We start from the raw sequence: 10,340 nt of genomic DNA on the forward strand, positions 1-10,340 counted from the left end.
GGAAAAGCCCGCGAGCCCGCGTGGGAGTACTGCGCACTGATTCGGTCACACGACGCCTGTGACGTCACCCGAAGCCGGTTGCCCTCTTTTCTGGCGTTGTGGGTGAGAATGCGCATGCCTTGAGTGGAAGTTCCGGGTTGCCGGAAGCGTGCGTGGGTCGCTGCTGCTGTTGCTGCTGCTAAGGGAAGCATGTCGGCCATCGGGACCCTGGACCCTGTCCGGGGCGGCGGGGAAGCGACCCCGGCCCTGTTCCGCCCGCTTAGCGCCGAGGACGAGGAGCAGCTGCCGACCGAGATCGAGTCCCTCTGCATGGCCTGTCACGCCAACGTGAGCCTCCCCAAGATGCTAGTCCTCACTCTGCTGGTCCCTTCTCTCTCTCCGCCCCTGGCTGGGGGGCCTCACCGTCCTCCGGGGGTGGCGGGACACGTCCTCCCCCCCGGGCAGCTTCTCAAGAGGGGGGCGAGAGGGTTCTCGCGGCGGGTTGCTAAGACGCAGGCTTTCCTTCTAATGACAGCGCCCTCTGCCAAGATGGGAGCCCCGCTTCGCCGCCTCCATCGCTTCCTTTCCTATTCCTCCTCTTCTAGGACTTGCCCCTGGAGAGAAACCCCTTTCTTGTGCAGGGCGACCCCTCTCAGGCCTTGCTCTCTTGCTTTTTCTCTCCCCCCCCCCGCCCCCGATCGGCTGCCCTGTGAGCAAGGACTTCTCCCCCCCCAAAAAAAACCCCCACCCATGGTGCCATATAGTTTCTAAAAATCATTATTAAATTTAAGGTGGGGAGGGGGGATAGGTGACTGTTCTTTGTTCGGTTTGGAGTAAGCCCATTGGAAATAGTGCCCCTAATTGAATCATGCCCATTGACTTCAGTGGGTCTACTCCGAGTCGGACTATCGTATACAACCCTCATTCAGCGTTGGGGTTATAGGAGCAGGTACTGTTTGTTTGGGATAAGGCATGTCTGTTACAGAGCTTTGGTGCAGAGGGGGAAGTTGGGGTGTCTTTGTATAAAGGGGAAAGGTGCAAAGTGTGACTGGGCAGCAGCCCAGATGTTTGGGATGCTGAGCCCTTGCACTTTGCCTTTATTCTTCTTTTTCCTTACCTAGGGGGTGACTCGGTTGTTGCTGACTAGGATTCCCTTCTTCAAAGAGATCATTGTCAGTTCCTTCGCCTGCAATAGATGTGGCTCGACCAACTCAGAGATCCAGTCGGCTGGCCGGATCCAGGATCAAGGTGTATGCTATATGCTGACTGTGCGGAGCAAGCAGGTGAGTGGGTTTGTCTGCTGTAGCTTAAGGACCTTGATTTTGCATTAGAAGCAAATTTGGTAACTTTGAAGATTGGTTTTGGCACTATCCCTGCCCGTTTGGATCCACTGCGTCACAGAACTGATTCGCTGTAAAGCTGATCTGGCTTGAGAAACCACAATTGGCAGAGAAGTAAACTTTCAATCAATTAAGCTTACTTTGTCATAGTACAAAGGCAGCACAGTGTGTGGCTGTAGGTGGGCTGGGCTGCTTATGTCACGTTGCAGAAATCAGACTAAAGAAATCCAGATTTGAGGTCCCTCGGTGTGATCTTATGTTATATAAAGATTTAATAGTCACCTTTCCAAGACTCAAGGCGGTGTAGAAGCCATAACCCAGATTACATATAGAAAACCACTCAATCCTTGTCAGAAACTTACTCTGCCATTCCAAAAGAGATGCCTTTTACACCCCTCCTCCAGTACAGAGTTCAAAAATGTCTGTGACCCCCCCCCAGGTTGCATAAAAACATAACTTAGGCATCTAGCAGGGTTTGGGAACTGGATCCAGCCAGCAGCCAGATCCTTACACACTCCCCACCCCCACTCCCCATGGGCCAACTTCGACAGGTGCATGGGGCCACCCACCTGTCAGTCACCCGATGTCATCGTGTCAGGTGACCTGTTTTCCTTTGCCCACACAGTTTTCAGTCAAACCATGCATGCAAAGTCAATGGGTGTGTGTGCTCTGGATCGGAACTTGGGTCCAGTTTGTCCTTTAGAATTAACTGGTAACTGGATGGGGGGCAACCTTTGAATGTGTGACATCCACGGCGGGGTTTCATACAAACATGTAGGGCCAGTGGTCGGTCTCTAAACGTTCTTCCAAAGTGGAATCCTGAAACTGGAAGGGAAAATAGCTTCCTTGCTCTTTGGAAGAGATAATTTGCTGACATCTGTTTGCAAATAGCTGAAAGAGGCATTTGGGTTTTGGTTCCATTTTCTGTGGGGTAACTAACTGCCACCTGTCTCCATTGCACATTTAAAGGTTGGCTTTGGTCACCCTTTTATCTCTGGTTACCAGGAATAAATGGTAACATGGGCACAAGCTTCTAGGAAGAGGCAAAAGGAATGGGGTGGGCTGGAGCCGACTCTTCCCCCACCCCTGCTCTGGTTTGGGTTAGTTGGGGAGGTGTTATCACTCAGCTTGTGTTTCCCTTTAGTTCATGTGTGCTTTGGGCATGTCCTTGTCCTCACCCAACCAGGTGGGCTGCCGGGTTTCTAGACTGGTATAATCTCTCCTGTAAATCATTCTCCCCAGGATATGAATAGGGAAGTGGTGAAGACTGACTGTGCCACAGCTAGAGTACCCGAGCTAGACTTTGAAATCCCTGCTTTTTCTCAGAAGGGAGGTGGGTATATGGTCGTTTCACTATGTCTTTGGGCAGCTGGTCTTTGGGATGCAAGAAGCTACTAGCACATTCCTGACGACCTGTTCCGCAGGAGGAGCTGCTGTTTGAGGGTGTGAAAAGGAACATTTTCCACTGTGGGGCTTTTAAAGGGTGTGTGGAAGAGGCATTTGTTGTACTGGCTTGAACAAGAGGGCTAGAAAGCCCCTTGCTCAAGCCCCCTGCCCAGTCAGCCTATAGAATCCAGATCTCCACTAAGTTGCTTCTTGCTTTCTGAGAGTCTGCTCTCATGTTCCTCCTGATCTGATTAACATGAGAATTAACTGTTGGGCTGCTGGATCAGGCCAGAGACCCGTCTCATTCAACACCCTGTTCTCAGAGCAGCCAAACTGATGCCTCTGGGAAGCCCATAAGCAGGACTTGAGTGCAACTGCAACTGGCATGCAGAGGCTTGCTGCCTCTGAGAGCAGAGAGAGCACATAGCCACCGCGGCAGGTAGCCACGGAGAGTCCTCTGTTAATTTGTCTACCCCTTGTCTAAAGCCATCCCAGTTGGTGGCTGACTGCTTTCCAAAGTAGTGGTGCTCCTTGGTTAAATCATTGGGAATGCCAGCTCACCCTGTGTTCTGTGCACCTGCAGTGGTTGCCAGTGTGCCAGTTCCATCTGCTCTATTTTCTAAGGGCAGCTGGCGGGGGGAGGGCAATGGAATTGATGGGGGTACGAGGCAGAGAAGGAATTGTGTTGCCAGGCTGCCTTTTGAAAAGCAGAAGTTGGGGCCTCCCTTCCCTGTTCTACCCAGTCTTTGGCTCACTGCAGAGGATCTGGTCGCTGGCAGGGTGGACTGATATCAGTCCACGAGAGCCAGCAAAGGAGCCAACCCCATTATTTCTAGTAATAACAGTTACTTTTGCGTGCCAGTGTGGAAGAATATAACTGGTGGAGTCTGGACTGCTGGGTAATGATGTGTCTGCCCTTTCTCTCTACCTCCCTCTCACTAGCTCTTACCACCATTGAAGGGTTAATTGAGAGAGCCATAGAAGGATTGAAGCAGGACCAGTCATTCCGTAGGGTAAGCTGCTTGCAAGGGCTCCGCAGAGGGTGGGGGGAGCACTTTCTTGTCTGTATGGGCTGAGCTGTCATTTCATGGGGCTTTTCGGTCAGCTGGCAGGGGGAAAGATGCATGTGTTGGGGACATCAGCTGCTGAATGATTTCTTGCTTATTGAACAAGATACCTGGCATTGGCAGGTGCTATGGCAGTGCTCATCGCATGGCCAGTATATTAAATGAATTTTGGGCTTCTTTAGGTTTAGAAGTCCCCCTTCGGGAAGCAGAACTTGTGAATGGCCTAGAAGCACTGAACACCCTATTGGTTTGGACAGCTCTATCACAGTCCTGTGAGCTAGTAAAGCTGGTCCTAAATATTTCTAGCAGTGTTGTTAAAGGCCTCAGAAGTCCAGAATATGGGTGGCTAACACCTTACCTGCCCCCCTTTTGGTAAACAAAGACTCACTTGTTAAATATGTCTGGCAATAACATGCAACAAGTGATGCTGGTCAAGTAACAGAGAGCTTGGTCCTAAAGCAGAGGATATAAGGCAGCTTTCTCTGTGTTTGTTTGATATTTTTTGCTGTAATGCAGGGAAGGGGAACGTTTGGTTCTCCGGTTGTTGTTGGACTTCAGCTTTCATCCTCTCTGATCATTGGCCCTGCTGACTGCAAGGGGTGGTGGGAGTTGTGGCCTGTGGTGTTTGATTTTAAGTCTGTTGTTGGACTCCCAAGTTGTTCTTCCAAGCTGGTCTGGATAATAGAGGCTAAAAGCAACTGCTTCTGCTTTCTGGACTCAGGAAACCCACCCAGACGTTGCAGAGAAGATCGAGGAATTCATCTGTAAGCTGAAGCGCTTGAAAGATGTGGATTCAGCCTTCACTTTTGTAAGTACCACCAGGACAGGGTTGCCTTTAGGTGGGGTGGGGAGTCTTGGCCTATCCTGGCATGCACCCAACTATTCCCTGCAGAAGCAAACAGAGGCCACTAATGGCTCTTCCCTTCCACTTCCTTTCTCTTTGCCAGATCCTAGATGACCCCTCTGGCAACAGCTTTGTGGAAAACCCTCATGCCCCACGGAGGGATGAAGCCCTGGTGGTGACCCACTACAGGAGAACCGCTCAGCAGGCTGCTCTGCTTGGAATTGAGGTAGCTTGAGTTAGAGGGTGTCTGGCCTTAGTGGATTCATGAAGGCTCCGTAACTTAGTATTTAGGCAATGGCGTTCTAGCTCATGTGCCACTGTTGTCGATCGCTTGACCTTTGAGCCGTGCTGCAGGTCCTAAGAGTGTGCAGCAGACAAATTCCAACATCTCTGTTCTTTCTTAGGCTGAGGAATCCAAGGAGGACTTGACTGACTCTGTGGACGACCTACGGAATGAAGTGAGTAAACTGCCCTTGAGGTTTAAGCAGAGTCTTCTGGAACACTCAGTGGCCTGCTTAGGCCTGGCTTGCGCCCTCTGGAGGGTTCCTGTTCCCAGCAGGGATCACTCTACAGAAAGGGACTTAGAATCATATGACTGTAGAGTTGGAAAGGACCACAAGGGTCATCTCGTCCAACCCCTTGCAGTGCAGGAATCTGAGATCAAGAGTCTCATGCTCTGCTGACTGAGCTAACCACTGTGGCCCTCTCCTGTATTCCAGCTGCTGCAGTTTGGCACCAATTGCCCCGAATGTAATGCTCCGGCCAGTACAAACATGAAGCTGGTGCGTATCCTTTTGAGTCTGTGAACAAGGAACATGTCACATTCCAGGCCGGTCATGGGGGGCCAATAAAGTGTGTGCGTGCAGATGCATCACTCTTCACCAAAGAGTGCAGTTCAACCAAACATACCTTATTCCTTTTTTTAGTGGTGAAGGAACTGTGCCAAGGGTGGTTTGGAGTGCTGGGATTCTGACAATGAGGAGATCTGACAAAGCAAAGAAGTGGGTCTTGTATCTGTATCAGTAAAACAGGCATGTGAGTTTAGCTGTTTGTTGGTTTCCTTGACTTCTCCTTCTCCAGAGATCCCTCATTTCAAAGAAGTCATTATCATGGCTACAAACTGTGATGCTTGTGGGCACAGAACAAACGAGGTGAGCGGCTTTTGGTCTGGCAGGGTTGATGTTTCCTCGGATGAACTCTGTCCGGTTTACAGTTTTCCTACTTGTCCACAGGTTAAATCTGGAGGAGCCATAGAGCCTTTGGGGACCAAGATAACCCTTCATGTGACTGACCCATCAGACATGACGAGGGACATCCTCAAGGTGTGGTGCTCTTTTCTCTGCCATTGCCCATTTCTTGCAAATTTCTGCCTCCAGAAACTAAGTGAAATGTCCTCCTTCTTCCGCAGTCCGAAACCTGCAGAGTGGAGATTCCAGAGCTTGAATTTGAGCTAGGAATGGGAGCCCTGGGTGGGAAATTCACGACTCTGGAAGGATTACTAAAGGATATCCAGACTCTGGTGAGTTTTGTAATAAAATAAATGTATATCCCACCTTTGAAGGTAAAGCCGTCACAAAATGTCTTGCACTTAATGAAAAAAGATATTGGAAGGAAGCTGTTAAATTAAGGGGGGTGGGGACACCTTAAACCAATAGGAACTCAAAACAAATTTGAGTTGGCTTGTTGGCTACACTTCAGCTGGAGAAATGACCTTCCTCTAGACAGGTGTGGATCTTGCCAGCAGGTGCCAACAGGTATTGGTCTCTGGAGGGACAGGAGACAGGAATAATGTTACAGAATGGGAAGACTGAATCTGCTGGATGTGAGCAGAGTCATTGGCTGGCTTAGGGAGGGGGACCTGCTTTTGAACAGGGACTAAATTCTGAGTTGTGTCTTACAGGTGGCAAAGAACCCATTCACTCTGGGGGACAGCTCAACATCAGACAGAGCAGAAAAACTCTGTGCATTTGGCAGGAAGCTGCAACAGGTTTGGTGCCTCTTTATGCCTTTAACTCAGCAATCTATGGTATTCTGGTTTTTTGTACGTTTTTTTTTTACAGTAGCTTGTAAATTTAAATTTTGCTGGATTTTATGGTGTTATTGATATATGCCTACTGATTTTTAGTAAAAGGGATGTGGGTGGTGCTGTAGTCTAAACCACTGAGCCTCTTGAGCTTGCCAATCAGAAGGTTGGTGGTTCAAATCACTGTGGCGGGGTGAGCTCCTGTTTCTCTGTCCCAGCTCCTGCCAACCTAGCAGTTTGAAAGCACGCCAGTGCAAGTAGGTACATAGGTACCGCTCTGGTTTCCCTCAGTGTCCTGTGCGCCAGAAGTAGTTTAGTCATGCTGGCTACATGACCCAGAAAGCTGTCTGTGGACAAACACCGGCTCCCTCAGCCTAAAAGCAAGATGAGCACCACAACCCAATAGTTGCCTTTGACTGAACTTATCCGTCCAGGGGTCCTTTACCTTTTTTTACCTACTGGTTTTTAGTTATGTTTCATATTTGTGAGCTGTTTACTGTGTGAGTTATATTTAGTTTCATTGAATGTCCAGAAGTTCTGTCGTTATGAGAGAAGGAATTTTTTTCTCTGTCCAATTTCTTCGTGCCGTGAGAAATTTTATACATTTCTATAATGTCTGCTCATATTCACTTTAAATTCTGTAACCTTTCCCCATAGGGGAGTTTCTCCACCTCTTTTTGATGATTTTGGTTGCCCTTTTTTTTACTCTTTTCCAACTCTACAATACAGTCGTATCTTGCTTCTCGAACTCCTTGATACTTGTACGTTTTGACTCCCAAACGCCGAAAACCTGGAAGTGTTGTGGTTTGTGAACGTTTTTCGGAAGCTGAACGTCCAAAGCTCCTGCAGCCAATCGGAAGCCATGCCTTGGTTTTTGAATGGTTTCCGGAGTCAAATGGACTTCCAGAACCAATTACGTTCGAGAAGCAAAGTACGACTGTTGTATTTTTTTGAGGTGGAGAACTGTGCACAGTATTCCAAATGTGGTCGCGCCATAAATTTGTATAATGGCAGTTTTATTTTCAGTTCCTTTCCTAATGATTCCTAGCATGGAATTTGCCCCTTTCACAGCTACTGCATACTGGGTTGACACCTTCATTGAGCTACCCACTATATTCTCTGAGGTCTCTCTCTGAGACTGCTAATATCGAGTGGTATATAAGCTAAATAAATGATGAGAAGGGCATTTGGGCTCTTTGGCTTGATGCTTCTCCTGTACTTGGGCTAATTTTATGGCCGCAACGAGAGGCTGTGAAGCCTTCTCTGATGGGAATGCCTTTTCTGTTTCTCTCCAGGTAGTGGATGGGCAGTTGAGGATACATTTTGTCCTGGATGACCCTGCAGGGAACAGTTACCTCCAGGTACAGTGAACTTGGGGCAGAAGAAACAAGGGGTTGTTTAGCAGATAGTTCTGTAGCAAGTGCTGGCCATGTTGGTTCCTGAGAACAGGAAAGTTCTGAGAATGGCCCATTTAAAAAAGACAGGCTATGGTGTATGTATGTGCCTGGCTGCTGAGTTTCAAAGTGCTTGGGGAGAAAGAGCACAAAATAATGGCAATGACGAGATATTGACACTGCTGAGAACAGGCTAAGATGGCACCAACCCAGGTATTATGTGACCCAGCTCAGCACCCGGGACAGCAAGGGAAGAAAGGGCAGAGTCATTTGACAGAGTTGGAGACCTCTGGACAGTTGGGGATGGTAATGCCGGAGGAGTGGAGGTTACAACAGGGATGTTTATAGGGCCACAGGGGAGTCTGTACCTTCCTTACCCATGTCAGGAACAGAACACAGGATGAGGAACAGAGCAAGTGCCTAAATTTGGGGTTTGAGGGGCCTGGTTAGTGCATTGGGGGCTTGATGCTGGAGAATCCTTTGCTAACACACTCAGTGTTGACAATGGCTTGAGCCAGGTTGTAATCTTTTTGGCTTAGCATCTTGGATTTTGAGGAGAAGTGGGGAGTTTTGAGATTGGGAAAAACATCGGATATCCAGTTGCCTCCAAACATATTGCCGAAGAATCCAAGTATGCTTGTGCTCAAGCCCAGCTTTGCATGCCTTGAAAAGTATGAGAGAGAGAGAGACAGAGAGAGGTGTATACAAGTCAGGGATGGGGCACCTGGTGTTCTCCAGAAGAACGTTGGACTTAATTCTCAACATCCCAGACCACCTGCTGCGCTGGCTGATAGCTCTCATCCATATGCATGTTCCATGTCACTGATCTCAATGTACACCTGCTCTAGATTTGGCCCTTGCGCAAGCCATGTGATCCCTTTCCTAAAATGAGCTAAACAGGGAGCAGGCCATGGTGCCCTTCTATCCCTTGTGGGCTGTGCAGGAAGGGTTTCTGTGTCGTATCCCCGCATAACACAACCGCCTCTTGCTGCCCGCAGAACGTTTACGCTCCTGAGGAAGACCCGGAGATGCGAGTGGAGCACTACGAGCGGCAGTTTGAGCAGAACGAAGAGCTGGGCCTCAACGACATGAAAACAGAGGGCTACGAAGCAGACGGCTCTTCCCAGCGGTAGCAGCGCCACACAGAGGCCAGGACAGTGTTGTGCAGAAAAAGACGAACAGTTCCGCCTGCCTGGCGAAGGAAGGGTCGGCTTGTGACTCTCTGGATTGAATTTGACCCACGGAAAGCTTGCTAGCAGGGCTTCTCATAAAAAGCAAAAGCATTGCTTCTGGTTTGAGGCTCATTTTGTTATGGCCTGGGATTCTGTTGGCGCAAACGGCACAGGCCACCCTCTGCTTGATTTACTCCCCCAACTGGCCCATCAAAGTTAGATGCCCAGGTATATCATTGCCCAGGATCTTCAGCACTTGGTTCTGTATTGAGTGCTGCCTCCTGCATGAATAGTGTCTGGCATTTTCAGTAAGGGAGGCAACATTGTCGTTCTTCTCTTCTCCTTTGTTCCCTTGCGGATGTTTGGTTTTTTTCCATTTGTTTCCCCCCAGAGCAATAAAAGTGAGGTGTGTGAAAAGACAACTCCTGCTCGCCCTCTGCTAGGGCCACTCTGCTCTTAGGAGAAAAATGAGGGATATTCAAGTCCTGAAGAACAGTAGGGATGTCATCGACCTTAGTTCCCTCTTAAACTAAAAGCTGGTACCTGACCTTGAAAGAATCGTATTTTCACACAAGCAGCACTGATTGTTTCTGCTTCGCAAGGGTAGGGGCTTTTAAGTGTAGCCTGCTTTCCTCTTCATGTGTTAGCTAAGGCTGGGCATTTTTTTCTAAACACTTGTCAAGGCTGACAAGTTGCACACTTGTAATAGGGTTTGTATAAGGGAGTCCTCTCCACCTAGGTGTCTTGGCGTAAATTGGCCTTTGCCAGGCTGAAGCTCTCCAGCTGTTTTGGATGATCATCCTGGTGGGTGGAAAGGGCAGCTGATGGGAGTGACTGCTAAAAACATCTTGAGGGTACCAGGTAGACAAAGGCTCCTGTAAATTACAGGGCTTCTGAAGATCTGTGTCTGTGATCATATTTTCTACCTGACCAAAGGTGTATACATGGAATTGTTCTTGGCTCTCTGGCCTGTGCTGCAGTGGATAGAGAATACCAAACAGTAATGGGTTGCTGGATCAGACCATAGATATCCTGCTGTCCTGTTTCCCACACTAATGGTGCTCCCCCCACCCCAGTGCCTCTGGGAAATCCACAGTTGGGAGGAGGTGAATTGCTCTGTTCCTGAAATGTGGAA

The 10,340-nt window shown here is 48.9% G+C and overlaps 1 protein-coding gene across 1 annotated transcript; it reads left to right on the forward strand.

Moving 5' to 3' along the window:
• The first annotated feature begins 83 nt into the window (after positions 1 to 83).
• On the forward strand, positions 84 to 9,319 carry ZPR1 (ZPR1 zinc finger). Its single transcript, XM_081889939.1, has 14 exons — positions 84 to 327; positions 1,101 to 1,262; positions 2,562 to 2,652; positions 3,648 to 3,718; positions 4,494 to 4,580; positions 4,720 to 4,842; positions 5,021 to 5,074; positions 5,336 to 5,402; positions 5,697 to 5,767; positions 5,849 to 5,938; positions 6,025 to 6,135; positions 6,517 to 6,603; positions 7,935 to 8,000; positions 9,032 to 9,319. The coding sequence occupies exons 1-14, from the start codon at positions 190 to 192 to the stop codon at positions 9,164 to 9,166; spliced, it is 1,353 nt and encodes a 450-aa protein (XP_081746065.1). The 5' UTR covers positions 84 to 189; the 3' UTR covers positions 9,167 to 9,319.
• Positions 9,320 to 10,340: the final 1,021 nt, after the last annotated feature.

The sequence above is a fragment of the Podarcis melisellensis genome, assembly GCF_964234715.1.
Source record: "Podarcis melisellensis genome assembly, chromosome: 15".
Lineage (NCBI taxonomy): Eukaryota > Metazoa > Chordata > Lepidosauria > Squamata > Lacertidae > Podarcis > Podarcis melisellensis.

Coding starts and splice junctions, on each gene's coding strand:
- ZPR1 (XM_081889939.1), top strand. CDS start 190: ATGTCGGCCATCGGGACCCTGGACCCTGTCCGGGGCGGCGGGGAAGCG. Junction 4,581..4,719: donor TGGATTCAGCCTTCACTTTT/GTAAGTACCACC, acceptor TCTCTTTGCCAG/ATCCTAGATGACCCCTCTGG. Junction 8,001..9,031: donor CAGGGAACAGTTACCTCCAG/GTACAGTGAACT, acceptor TGCTGCCCGCAG/AACGTTTACGCTCCTGAGGA.